Source organism: Microcaecilia unicolor, chromosome 14 (genome assembly GCF_901765095.1).
Source record: "Microcaecilia unicolor chromosome 14, aMicUni1.1, whole genome shotgun sequence".
Lineage (NCBI taxonomy): Eukaryota > Metazoa > Chordata > Amphibia > Gymnophiona > Siphonopidae > Microcaecilia > Microcaecilia unicolor.
The window spans coordinates 42,370,077-42,384,111 of record NC_044044.1 but is presented as its reverse complement, the minus strand read 5'-3'; the positions used below and the strand labels follow the sequence as shown (position 1 = coordinate 42,384,111).

At 44.9% G+C, this 14,035-nt stretch overlaps 1 protein-coding gene across 4 annotated transcripts in view; it reads right to left on the bottom strand.

The window, feature by feature from the left end:
- The window catches only part of MTMR11 (myotubularin related protein 11), a 149,411-nt gene that overhangs the window by 68,750 nt on the left and 66,626 nt on the right, over positions 1-14,035 (bottom strand). For all 4 annotated transcript variants that reach the window (XM_030186967.1, XM_030186971.1, XM_030186969.1 and 1 more), the window contains one exon: positions 152-288. In XM_030186967.1, coding sequence (XP_030042827.1) covers positions 152-288 — 137 coding nt within the window. The remainder of the gene's footprint in view (positions 1-151; positions 289-14,035) is intronic.

The following is a 14,035-nucleotide window of genomic DNA, read 5'->3' as shown; positions in this document are numbered from 1 at the left end:
CATTTCCTAATGTTGTCCAGAAAGAGCAGACAATTTGTACGCTTTTGCCTTTTTTTTGTGCTAGAGATAAAATTAGGTGTGCATATTTTACTGTGCAACAACTTGATGGAAATTGCTGGAACTTTAGCCCAGAATATCCATGAGGATGTACCTCTATCTCTGGAGCCTGGTGAGGTATAAAGGAAGTTCTTAGGTTGGTACAGTACAGGGTGCCATTGATGTACACCACCTCATCTCTGCATGTCACACTCTTCCTCACATGGATCGCTTCTTCATGGATGTATTCACCTGAATGGAAGTAGGGAATGGGGTGGTAAGGCTGAGAGTTTCCAGGACATAGAATTACATCAGCAGCCCCAACTTTATTCCATAGGTTATGAGGGGAAGGTCACGGAAAAGCCTTCTGTAAACAGCTATTTTTTAATGGAAGAAAAAAAGTATTTCTAGGATCTAGATTGGTCCTCTCATGGGATTGCCACCTCTTCTCAAGTCAACTGAATAGGCGGGTTCAATCCTGGTTTTGCCCTGTTTCCTGCTCTGATTGATTTTTCTTAGGGGAATCTATAGAAAAATCAAAACCACAAATCTTTGCATGCAGTGGGGGCAAAGTCAGGACCAATCAGGCTTTGGTTTGCTTCGGTTGATATAGTGATCCTATCATTGTACAAAAGGTTTCTGGAGTCCAAGATTGCAAAGATAGTAGTTAACAGAGGAAGGAATAGAACGGAGCCACGGGAAGATTGGCAGTACTAGATAATACAAAATGTGAAAGAGAGCAAGTCGTAACTGGACACCTTTATCCTCCGTTGCAGGTAGAACCCCTCAAAAATAAAAACAAATGCATGGGAAAATAGCTGTGTGGCAGGTAGTTCCCTAGCAACCCTGCTGGGTAGACCAGATAAATTATATTGGTCTTTTTCTGAGGACAAGCAGGACATCACACGTGTATGGGTGATGCCATCTGATGGAGCTCGGTGTGGGAAAATCCTCAGCTTCTTTTCCAGAAGCTTTTGGGAGTCCCAACGTGCATGTACAAATGCCTTCCCGCCCACCGACACCACGCAGGACCAGCCAGTCTTTGTTCTTCTACAGAGCAGTAAAGATGTGCTTGCTCACATCTGGTTTCTCACAATTTTTGTTTCTTTTTGTAAGTGCTGTGCAGGACCCATATTACTTTCACTGTGCCCCTTTTTATACTCAGTTTATTTATTTATTTATTTATTTATTTATTTATTTATTTATTTATTATTTTGCACTTTTAAGTTTCCTGTATTTTTCCGCAGCTCATTGGCCTTAGTGTTCCATTCTAGATATCTTACTTTTAAAAATGTTTTTCATTATTTTTCCATCATTGAGCTGTTTGATTTCGCTGTGTCTGTGTTCCCTGACATGTCCCAGAAAACTTCCAGTGGTTTCAAATGGTGCATTCTGTGTGGCAAGACCATATTTATTTATTTATTTATTTGTAGCATTTGTATCCCACATTTTCCCACCTATTTGCAGGCTCTATGTGGCTTACATTGTTCCGTAATGGTGATCACCAATTCCGGAAAAGAGAAATATACATATTTAAGGTAGAGGAGACAGAATGGCTTGAGAACCAATCTTCATAATCGGTGCTTGCCATGCTTGGGACCCAACCATGATGCTTTCTTGTCATCTCTCTTGTTGCCAGATATCCAAGAGAAAACCTCTAATGGTATAACTTTCTTCTTTCTGCATCTATTTAGTTTTGAAGATGTAACTGTATATTTTGCTTTCATCTTTTTTATTATTAATGTTATTTGTGAACTGCTGTGACGGACTGTCAAACTGCGGTATATCAAATATAAATAAAATTAATCCTAAGGAGCTGAGAAAAGTACAAAAGTATTTTTGTGCTGATAAGTGCGGTTCATCAAAGTCTGCATCGGTTGCTGTGGACCTGGGAGTTGTAACGGACACTAAGGATGCGTCAATATTAGGGAGGTCTTCACCTGCTCCAGCATCAAGCACTGACAGGGCTCACTGGATCTAGGCATCTTTGGATCCAGCATTGAGGAATCATAAGTACATAAGATACCCATGTGCTCTTGGCACTGTGTCTCAAAGGGAACCAATTTAGGTGTTTCTTGGCTTTGCAAGTGCAAAGTGATGCATGTGGGAAAGAGGAACCCTAATTGTAGCTACGTCAAGCAAGGTTCCATGTTAGGAGTCACAGACCAAGAAAGGGATCTAGGTGTCGTCGTTAATGATACTTTGAAACCTTCTGCTCAGTGTGCTGCTGCGGCTAAGAAAGCAAATAGAATTCTAGGTATTATTAGGAAAGGAATGGAAAACTAAAATGAGGATGTTATAATGCCTTTGTATTGCTCCATGGTGCGACCACACCTCGAATATTGTGTTCAACTCTGGTCGCCGTATCTCAAAAAAGATATAGTGGAATTAGAAAAGAGAAGGGCGACGAAAATGATAACGGGGATGGGACGACTTCCCTATGAGGAAAGGCTAAAGCAGCTAGGGCTCTTCAGCTTGGAGAAAAGGCGGCTGAGGGGAGATATGATAGAGGTCTATAAAATAATGAGTGGAGTGGAACGGGTAGACGTGAAGCATCTGTTCACGCTTTCCAAAAATACTAGGACTAGGGGGCATGCAATGAAGCTACAATGTAGTAAATTTAAAACGAATTGGAGAAAATTTTTCTTCACTCAACATGTAATTAAACTCTGGAATTCATTGCCAGAGAATGTGGTAAAGGCAGTTAGCTTAGCAGAGTTTAAAAAAGGTTTGGACGGCTTCCTAAAGGAAAAGTCCATAGACCATTATTAATGGACTTGGGGAAAATCCACTATTTCTGGGATAAGAAGTATAAGATGTTTTGTACTTTTTGGGGATCTTGCCAGGTATTTGTGACCTGCATTGGCCACTGTTGGAAATAGGATGCTGGGCTTGATGGACCTTTGGTCTGTCCCAGTATGGCAGTACTTATGAAGCAATCCCTAGCTTTACCATGGATGAGTTAACAGGAGGTCTGGAACTGTCGGTTCTGACAGCTCCATGCCTCCTGTTAAATTAGATAAAGACAACACCATTAGCGTGCTCGAAATGACCACATCTGCTGTCTTAAATTTGAATTCCAACATTGCAACCATCGGGAGCCATGCACATTATCATTTCAGCATAAAGAAGGAAGAGGTGCAATGCCATTAATACGGCCTTGTCAAATTCCCTCCCTGATGTTAAGAAGCTCTGTTCAGCTTCTTGTTTCATCCAATGCTTTCTTCTTATGATGCAATATGCACGAGAATCCATTAAAGGCAAAAATCTGTGCTCCAAAGAGGAACCTGCATGGGCAGTATTGGCAGTTGAGCTGTGGGTCATGTTGCTTTGCATGGGGTTAAACAGATACATCTGCTTATATCCAATAAACACCTCTGCCAGTGACTGGTGAAATGGGCAATTTTATTCTGGCTTTTTCTTTGGGGGGGGGGGGGGGGGAATCCCGTTATAGCTCCTCCTGCAATAGCAGCTGACTGTCTGCCTTGCACTCTTGCCAGTGATATCAGAGGCATCCATATTTTTCTACCTTAGTTTAATGTTTGATTTTGAATTTAAAAAAAGCTACACCAGCTCTCATATACGCAGCTTGTCTGTATGTGTGAGAGCTGTCTGTAGCATTCACATATGTGAACTGCATATTGGACGCACTTTTGTTTCCATGTAATAGAACAGTGGAAGATGAGACCACTTATTAAAAGGGTAATTGTAGGTTTGCACTGTTGGTCTGCTTTAAACCGTACTGGTGACACATGATTTTGTTCTGTGGCACTGATTAGAAACATAGAAAACAGTGTTGAGCCCAGGGAATTTCATACATCCATTTGAACAGCATTTTGCACAGTGATATCGGAGGCATCCATATTTTTTGTTTAATGTTTGTTTTTGAAGAAAAGCTATGTCTGCTCTCATACACGCAGCTTATCTGTGTGTATGAGAGCCATCTGTAGCATGCACAGAGCAGCCACGCTTAGCGATGGGCTGCTCTGCGCATGCTCAGCTAGACAACTGGCTTCCCTCATATCGAATGCAATGAGCTGGGTTGCAGAAGCAATGAGCAGCTCATTTGCATGCAATTCTCTTTGTGAATCCATCTATATTTCCAAATTGATAATTTGTTTCAACATTTTTTATTGATGACATAAAAAAAAGATGACACCGATCCCTCAGAAACAAGAAAAGCATAGTACAAAATCAATCCTGCTAGATCAGTGCAACAAACTTATCACATCATCAACATTTTAACAATTTCTTCCCCCCCATACCCTTAAACCCACCCCTCCTTCCAACCCTCCAAACATCCACTTAGAATAAACATGAAACAGCACTTTCAACATATATCGTCCGTTTATACAATCCCAAAGACTAATAGCCAGAAGGACATAAACAACGCGACCACCTCTGTCCAGCACTTGCCGGTAATCTGGATGCTGGATAACTGTATAGCCTCCCCTGTGCCGGCCATACCGGACTTATAGACCAACAATGTGTGAGATGGTTCTCTAGAAAGCGATCTATATTAACACTGTGGTCATACCGCCATAATGCTCCCCTAAGGGGGCCCTTCCACATGGTCCCCCGTTCTCCACAGGATCCCCCCTCCATCTACCACCCTCCCCTACCTCCCTCTGCCCCTCTACCATCCCCCTCCACCCCGAAAAGAAAAAAAAAATCAGAAACCATTTAACACTAAACTTCGCGCTCTCGGAGACAGAGATTGTATGTAAGGTCTCCATATTTTCAAGAACCAAGCTCTCCTTTTGGGGGAGGGTCCCACCGCCCTACGCTCATGCAACAAAAGATCATGTAACCTGTTCCTCCAGTGCCAATAGTCCAGCGGAGCCACATCCAACCACCTGTTCATAATCAATTTCGTATGAATTGTTTATGTCCCCTACTTTGAAGGGCAAAGAGCTCATATTTATCCAAAATAATCCCCATAGGGGTGATACTAATCCGGGACCGTACGAGACCTTCCAGATAGATGATTACCCCTTCCCAAAAAGCTTTTATCAGGGGGCACTCCCAGAGACAATGAAAAAACGTACCCTCCCTCAACTGGCACTTGGAACAGAGTGGATCAGGCTCTCCCCCCATCTTAAACACCTGCGATTTGGTCATGTAGGCTCTATGCAAGATTCTAAACTGACATTCTCTAAGATTTGCATTAACCGTTAGCATAGGTATCCTATAGTCTAGCTCCAGATTGGGTCTCTGCAAGTCCAGCGCCCAACGGGCCGTAAGAGCCGTCATGTCTTTGTTGGGTCCTATTTTCCACAGCATCTTATGTAGTCCTGATATCGAGAGCCTTTCTCCTAGCACTGCCTTGAAGAATTCCCTAACCTTCCTCCCGTGCCCGCTATTCAACTTTTCCAAACTCAGGGTCCGGACATAATGCACCAATTGCTGGTAAGCAAACTCATGTCTAAGGTCTATACCAACCCCCAACGCACCCAAACTTAACAGGCCTCCTCCCGTTCCCAATACATGCTCCACTCTCGTGATCCCCAAGGTCGCCCAACTGTGAAACACTTTGTTGTCAGAGCCAAGCGAGAAGGAGGGATTACCTTGCAATGGCAGAAGGTCTGTGACATCCTCCACCAACCCCCAATATCTATTCAGATCCCTCCAGACCTCCCTCATGGGCCCTAATAACAAGCTGTATGTGAACTTATTCGGCACCATTCGTCTCGGCCCATGGAGCAAAAAGTATGAATGAAACGGCGCAAAAAAGTCCTGTTCCATCTTCCGTGGTGTAAAGTCCCGCCTATCTAACAACCAGTCACCTAAATGCCGCAACAGACATGCCTGGTTATATCTTTTATATCTGGAACTCCCATGCCTCCCTCCTTCCATGAGCCTAACAACACGCCCATCGGCATCTTTGGCTTCCCCCCCCCTCCCCCAAATAAAGAACCGTAAGTACTTATAAAATTGTTTTAGGTCTTTATTTCGCAGATGCAACGGTAGAACCTGGAGCACATAGAGCCACCTAGGGAATTCTACCATACGGAACAGCTGAATCCGCCCATGTACCGTTAGTGGCAATGCTGCCCATTTACGTAGCCTCTCCCTCATATGATCCAACAACCTGGTGAAATTAAGGGTATAAAAAGCCGACGTCCTCATAGCCACCTGCATACCTAAATACGTAAAGCTCTGGAACCTGTCCCCCCACTCCTCCTTCACACTATCCATAGCCGTCAATGCCAAAGATTTAGAGAAATTAATTTGGAACCCTGCAAAATCCCCGTATTCCCGGAACAATTCCAAAAGTTCTGCCAGAGATTTCTTAGGATCTGTGAGGTGAACCAAAATGTCGTCCGCGAATGCGGAAACCTTAAATATGGACGAACCCCATGTAACCCCTGCCACCTCCGGGTGCAACTCGATCTCTCTAATCAACAGATCCAACGCAAGAACAAATAAGGGAGAAAGAGGACACCCCTGTCTCACCCCCTTCTAATCGGAAATACCGCAGACCTTTCACCATTAATCCACAGAAACGCCTGAGGGTCCGAATAGAGGGCCCCGACAGCATCCCTAAAGAAACCCTCTATTCCCACTTTCTGCAGAACCGCGAACAGAAAACGCCAAACCACCCAGTCGAACGCCTTCTCTGCGTCAGAACTGACTAGCAAAGAAGGCCTTTTTTGCTCTTCCACCCTCTCCAACGAGGCTATAAGAGCCCTCACATTGCTGACCACTGACCTTCCCTTCACGAACCCTACCTGCGGGGATGCCACCAAATTCGGAAGCACCCGGGCCAACCGATTTGCTAAAATTTTTGCATACAATTTAACATCGCATTTCAACAGGGATATTGGCCTGTATGACCCTATTTCCTCCGAGTCCTTACCCTGTTTCAACAAGACAATCATTCTAGCTGTGTGAAAGATCTCAGGCACCGGCCCCTGACTCGCCACGGAGTTGAATAGCTTCAACAAAGGCGATGTCACCTGTTCTTGCAACAATTTATAGAATGCCATGCTATACCTGTCCGGGCCTGGTGCCTTATGAATATCGCTCTGCTGCAGTGCCAACATCAGCTCTCCTTCTACAATGGGAGTATTGAGAAATTTTTCCTGCAAAGCTGAAATCTTCGGGAGTTCAGTGTTGTTCAAAAACACTGTACTACCGTGTTTCCCCGAAAATAGGACATCCTCCGAAAGTAAGACCTAGTAGAGGTCTTGCTGCAATTTGAAAATATAAGGCCTCCCCCGAAAATAAGACCTAGCAGGGGAGGCCTTATTTTTCGGGGAAACATCGGGGTCACCCCCCCACCTGAGATCGCCGGCTCCCCCCCTCGATCGGCGGCTCCCCCCGCCCTCAATCGCTCCCGGAACTAACCTCTTAAACACTTCCTTTCACCTTCGCACTCGCCACAAGCAGCAGGGCTGGCCACTCCTTCCTTCCATGTCCCGCCCTCGCCTGACGTTACGTTATGTCAGGTGAGGGCGGGACACGGAAGGAAGGAGTGGCTTGCCCTGCTGCTTGCGGCGAGTGCGAAGATGAATGGTGAAAGGAAGCGTTTAAGAGGTTAGTTCTGGGAGCGACTGAGGGCGGGGGGAGCCGGCGATCTCAGGTGGGGGGGGGGGGGGGGGGCGACCCGATGTTTCCCCGAAAAATAAGGCCTCCCCTAAAAATAAGACCTAGCAGGTCTTGGGGAGAAAAATTTAATATAAGACGGTGTCTTATTTTCGGGGAAACAAGGTATCAGACATTATCCCAGTGGGCTCCTTATACAATCCTGCATAGTACTGCTGAAAGCCCTCTACTATATCCTGTGATGCCCTGAGCACTTTACCATTAAGGCCCCACACTTGCAAAATACTAGATGAGCTCCCTTTCCCCCGGCCCAAGTGGCTTAACAGGGCTCCTGCCTTGTTCCCATACCTGAACAGCTGGTATTTGTAATACAAAATGGATTTCTGTGCCCTCTCGTGTAGGTCGAATTCTCTCTTGGAGGTCAGATATGACAACTTCTGCTCTCCTGTCGGGGATGTCCCATATTTTATCCTTTGCAGCCTAACCTCTTTCTCCAATCACAGTATCTCTTTATCCCTCATTTTATTTATTTATTTATTTTATTTCAGGTCATTTATACCCCACCTTTTGCTGCAGTTTTGCAGCCCCAAAGCGGCTTAAAATGAACTATTAAAATAAATACATTACAGTTACATTTCATTAGTTAGGAGAACAAGGTAAGAAGGGAAAGGGCAAAGATGGACGGCAGAAGTCCAGGCAGGCCAAGAGGGATGATGGAAATCCAGGCTGACACGAACAGGTCATTTTCCTTGCCCACACCCTATAGGCAATGATCTCTCCCCTCAGAACCACTTTAGCTGTTTCCCAGTATAGACAGGGCTGCTCCTTGTGCTCTCTATTGTAATACTCAAAGTCCCGCCACTTTCCCTGCAAGAATTTCCAGAACTTTGTATCTCTTTGTAAATGAAACTGAAATTTCCAACCCCCTTGCCCTCTCTTCCCCCCTGCTGCCTCCAGCGTCAGCCATATCATAGAATGGTCTGAGATCTCACACGCTCCAATCTCCACTTCTAAAATTTTTGAGAAAAGGGGGCCCGATACGAACAGATAATCTATGTGAGACCATGATGAGTGGGCCCGAGATAGATGGGTGTAGTCCCTGCACGTTGGGTGCAAAACTCTCCACACATCTATCAAATCCAAAGTGGTACACAAAAAAGGCAATCCCCTCAAAAAATGCCTCTGGCCAGAGCCCACCCAACTTGTTTTATCTACTAATGGATCAAACACCATGTTGAAATCTCCCCCAAGGACAACATTACTCCCCTGGTATGGACTTAACAGTGCAATGATCTCTCTGTAAAAGGTCTTTTCGTACACGTTGGGCGCGTATACATTACATAACACATATGAATTCCCTCCCAACTCCACTTCTACTAATACATATCTAACCTCGGTGCTCCTCTTAACCGATTTTATATGCACCTGAATCCCTTTACGGAACAGTATCAATACCCCTGCTCTCTTATTACAGGCCGGGGATCCCACCACACTGCCACCCAGCCTTGCTGAAATTTATTATGCTCTGTGGAGGTCAGGTGTGTCTCTTGGAGGAACACTATGTCTGCTGCATGTTGCTGCAGCGCCTGCAAAATTTTTTACGCTTTACGGGCGATGAGACTCCCCCCCACATTCCAGGATATCAGCTTAACATGCCCCTGCAGTCCCGCCTAGAACATGGAAGACCCTTGTGTTTACTTATACAATGTTGAGAGCGCACCTCCCAGCCCTTAGGTGCCCCCCCCCCCCCCTATTAACCACCTTGCTCTCTGCCGTCTCCAACCAGCACACAGGAAAAAAAAAGAAAACAAGAAACTCAGTAAAAGAAACCCATACAGACAAAGTGCCTTCCCCCCCCCCCCCCCCCCCCCCCCTATAAACAGCCTAACATTGTTCTCACTAGAGAACTAGTCAGGTGCCTGCCCTGCCCCTTCCCCCTGCAGCCTCAACTCTCACATTGAAAATTAACCCACCACATACTGCAGCCTTACACTGTTGTGTCCCATGACTCCAAGAACAAAACATAAACATTACCATCAAGACCCCCTCAGTCTTCAGCAATATACCGCACTTGAAGACAATCCCATGGATAAGCCCTCAACCATTTGTTACCCAACTTATCTTGTCCAGGTGTCTCCTAGATTTTACCAGCACATGTCCCATTCCGCACACAACCCCGGTGGGTCTGGAGCTCCTGCTGCTCTTCCTGTACATAGCACTCTCGATTAAGTCCCAGCTTAGCTTCTGCATGCCAACTCCTCCGCGCCATTCTTCATTCCGCCAGCGATCTGCTTGACCAGCTGCAACGCCTCCATTGGTGAGTTGAAAAAATGGGTCTTACCATCATGATGGACCCTCAGCCGGGCCAGATACAACAGGGCAAACCGGACTTGCTTCTTAAATAGTTCCGAGCACACTGCCACAAACTGCTTACGTTGCGCTGCCACTGCTGCTGAGAAATCTTGGAAACACAACACGCTATGGGTTTCGTAATTCACTTTTCCAAGCGAGCGCCAAGCTCTCAAGATCTCCTGCTTGTGGGTATAGTTTAGTATTCTACAGGTTACCACTCTCGGGCGCTGTGCGTCTGGTCTCTGCTGTCCCAAGCGGTGCACACGTTCTATTTTCAAAGTGTTTTGCAAAGTTTTCAGCTTCAGCGCCTTAGGTAGCCAGGACTCGAGAAATTCTCTCAGCCCCACCTCTCTGACGACCTCAGTGATCCCCACAAGCCTAAAATTATTCCTTCGTCTCCTGTTCTCCAGATCTTCTAATTTCAGTTCTAGTTGGGAAATCCTCTTTTGCCACTCCTTATGTTGGCCCTCCTGCTGTATACTCCGGTCCTCGATGTCTGATAATCTCTGCTGAAAACTTGTCATGTCGGTTCGCAGTCCTTCCAACTTGCCATCCATATTGTCCAGCTTCTCAGATATTTTCTGTAGTTTCAAATCCACCGATGATTCCAGCAGCTGCGGAGCTCACAGTTTCATCCGAGGGGCTGGGATCCGCCATCTTGCCGTCCCCAGCTCGCCCTCGTGCTCCGTCTTTTCGCTGTGTTTTGGAGGTCATTTTGCAAACTTTTATTTTTAATTTCCACCTGCGTGCTCCACTATTATATTCCGCTCCAATGTTCGCCACTCGTGGGTCACTAAAACACCGTTTCAAGCTGCCGGGGGATAGATGTTAATTCAGGGGCTTCAGAGCTCAGTGCTTGCTGCGGCGTCCTACCCCTAACCTAGCATCACATGACTCCACCAAATTGGTAATTTTTACTGATTATATACGAATAGATTCTTAACAGGGATCTTAGTGCATCTGGGTCTTGGTTCTGTACTGCCTCTAGCCAGCCTCAACAACACCCCATAGGCTATACATGGCTGGCAGCTGCCTGCAGCTATGCTCCCTCCCGTGGCATTAATAACTTATTTGTAGTTTTGCACTTTATTTTTTTTTTTTTACACCAACTTGCCTTTGGTTTGGAACTCGGTGGCTCCACAGAATTTCAGGGACAGTCTGGAGAGGTGGCAGCAAGCAATTGCTGTTGAGTCAGCATTGCGGTCACTGACTCACGGTGGCTCGTGGCTGTATTAGTCTGTGCTGTGTCCAGTTCAGACAGGCAATGAATGATGCTGGCTGGCTGGCTGCGTCTGCTGCCATGGCCCGCCTATGCAGAAGTAGGAAGTTACATCAAAGAGGCGGGCTGCAGCAGCCGAGGTCCCCTGGCTGGCTGGAGCCCAGGGAGAGAGGAACTTGGAATTTAAAGCAACGAGCACCCTATAAGTTAAAAAAAAATAGCCTATGTGGATGGAGGTGACAGGGGAGAAGGAAGAAAAGGGAGAGGAGAAAAGGGAGGGTCTATTCTAGGCTGAGCTGACTGAGTGATGGGTGGCCCACCTGACTCCTGAGTTGGATGGACATCAGGGCAGCTGAATACCAGTCATTTGGGAACCCTGGCCCAGCGCCATGATCTTGAGAAGAGGTAAGAAGATCTGTTCATTGCAAGAGAGGGTGGAGGAGAGAGCAGTGCTGAGTTACTGTGAATTCCAGGGGGTGGACGATTATTGAAGGAATAAAAATTTGGATGTATGACTTTAAAGGGTTTTGTGGCCTTTAAATGGGGGGGGGGGGGGGCACGATTATTAGACACAATACAGTATGTTGAATGAAGAAATATGTTTTTCAGATTTGTTTTAAATGTACTACTTAGTAACTTCATTGTGTACCCCCTAGTACTTTTGGCAAATGTAGACAAGCCATTCAAGTCTACCTCTTCCTTTCCACTCATTATTTTATAGACTTTTATCATGTCTCCTCTCAGTTGTCTCTTCTCTAATCTGAAGAATCCTAACCTGGTTTCCTGAAGTAGGCTGTGGAAAACCTCTAGCTTTTCTTCATAGGAAAATCATTCTATCCTCTTTTTCATTTGGTTACTCCTCTTTATCTACAAGGTGAGGCAAAAAAAAAAAAAAAGAAATCCTAGAGTTTTTTTGCTGTTTTTTCAGCAAATACTTTGAATTTCAGTGAGACATTTATGTACTTATTTAGTTATCATACTTCCGTATTACTGCTAAACAACATTTAATTATCTTAAGCTATGTTGTTACTGACATTTTAGTGTTACTACCTAGTGTTTTTTGCATTTTAAAAATGTTTGCGCTAAAACATAGTAAAATAATGTTATTCAAATAATACAATTAACAATGTGTCAGAATTTCACAGTCAGTGTAAATGCTCAAAATGTCCACCCACAGCTTTAATACAGGCCTTCATTCTCTTTGGGAGGTTCTTAACAGCCTTGTTGATCGGTCCCTGTGGCAGGCTGTCCCAGATCATCTGCAGCGGTTCAGTCTTTCCATGCTTTATTTTTTCTTCCTGTTTGGCAGCAGCTTGTTCGGTGCTCTCTGGTCCTAAAACTCCAGAAGCCCTCCTGCTCTTGCTTTGCTGACACCAAGAAGGCCTTCCTTTGCAGTATGACTCAGTTGAAGTTCATATCGTGTACTGCACTCTGAAACGCCAAGGGGAGGCCAAAACAGTTGTGAAGTGATAAGTCAATATATTTTGATTCTGATAAGTTCACGTTTTGATTTAATTTTCAATAGAGCACTAAGGTGTTAGGCAATAGCACATACAGAAAATTAAGAGAGACCCGATGAAAGAAGTGCTATACCACTTGGCAAACAAATATATTGCCTCTAAAAAAAGTGTTTTTTTGCTGAGGGCTCTCTTTAGCACATATTTATATTTAGAAAAGTAATTTTCTAAAAAAAAGCAATTAACATTGTTGCTGTATACCATAGGAGACATCTGGACCTGTATTGCAATTAGCCAGGATTTTAAGCAGATAATGAGTCTTGAGCCTTTTATACAAGCATAATGATATTTGGCAACTAAGGTTTAATCCAAAAAATGCAGGGTCATAAACTTGGTCGCAAAAATCCGAGGGAGTGGTACAGTATAGGGGGTGTAGGGCTTCAGTGTGCGAAGGAAGAGCGGGACTTGGGGGTGATTATTATTATTATTTGTAGCATTTGTATCCCACATTTTCCCAACAATTTGCAGGCTCAATGTGGCTTACATTTGCCGTAATGGTGGTTGCCTTTTCCGGGTAACAGAATTACAAATGGTAATGTGTTAAGTTGCATACATACATGGTAACATACATGTAACGTACGTGAACAGATCATGGTATAGATATATATCATGTGCATATACAGTGGGGGAAATAAGTATTTGATCCCTTGCTGATTTTGTAAGTTTGCCCACTGACAAAGACATGAGCAGCCCATAATTGAAGGGTAGGTTATTGGTAACAGTGAGAGATAGCACATCACAAATTAAATCCGGAAAATCACATTGTGGAAAGTATATGAATTTATTTGCATTCTGCAGAGGGAAATAAGTATTTAATCCCCCACCAACCAGTAAGAGATCTGGCCCCTACAGACCAGGTAGATGCTCCAAATCAACTCGTTACCTGCATGACAGACAGCTGTCGGCAATGGTCACCTGTATGAAAGACACCTGTCCACAGACTCAGTGAATCAGTCAGACTCTAACCTCTACAAAATGGCCAAGAGCAAGGAGCTGTCTAAGGATGTCAGGGTCAAGATCATACACCTGCACAAGGCTGGAATGGGCTACAAAACCATCAGTAAGACGCTGGGCGAGAAGGAGACAACTGTTGGTGCCATAGTAAGAAAATGGAAGAAGTACAAAATGACTGTCAATCGACAAAGATCTGGGGCTCCACGCAAAATCTCACCTCGTGGGGTATCCTTGATCATGAGGAAGGTTAGAAATCAGCCTACAACTACAAGGGGGGAACTTGTCAATGATCTCAAGGCAGCTGGGACCACTGTCACCACGAAAACCATTGGTAACACATTACGACATAACGGATTGCAATCCTGCAGTGCCCGCAAGGTCCCCCTGCTCCGGAAGGCACATGTGACGG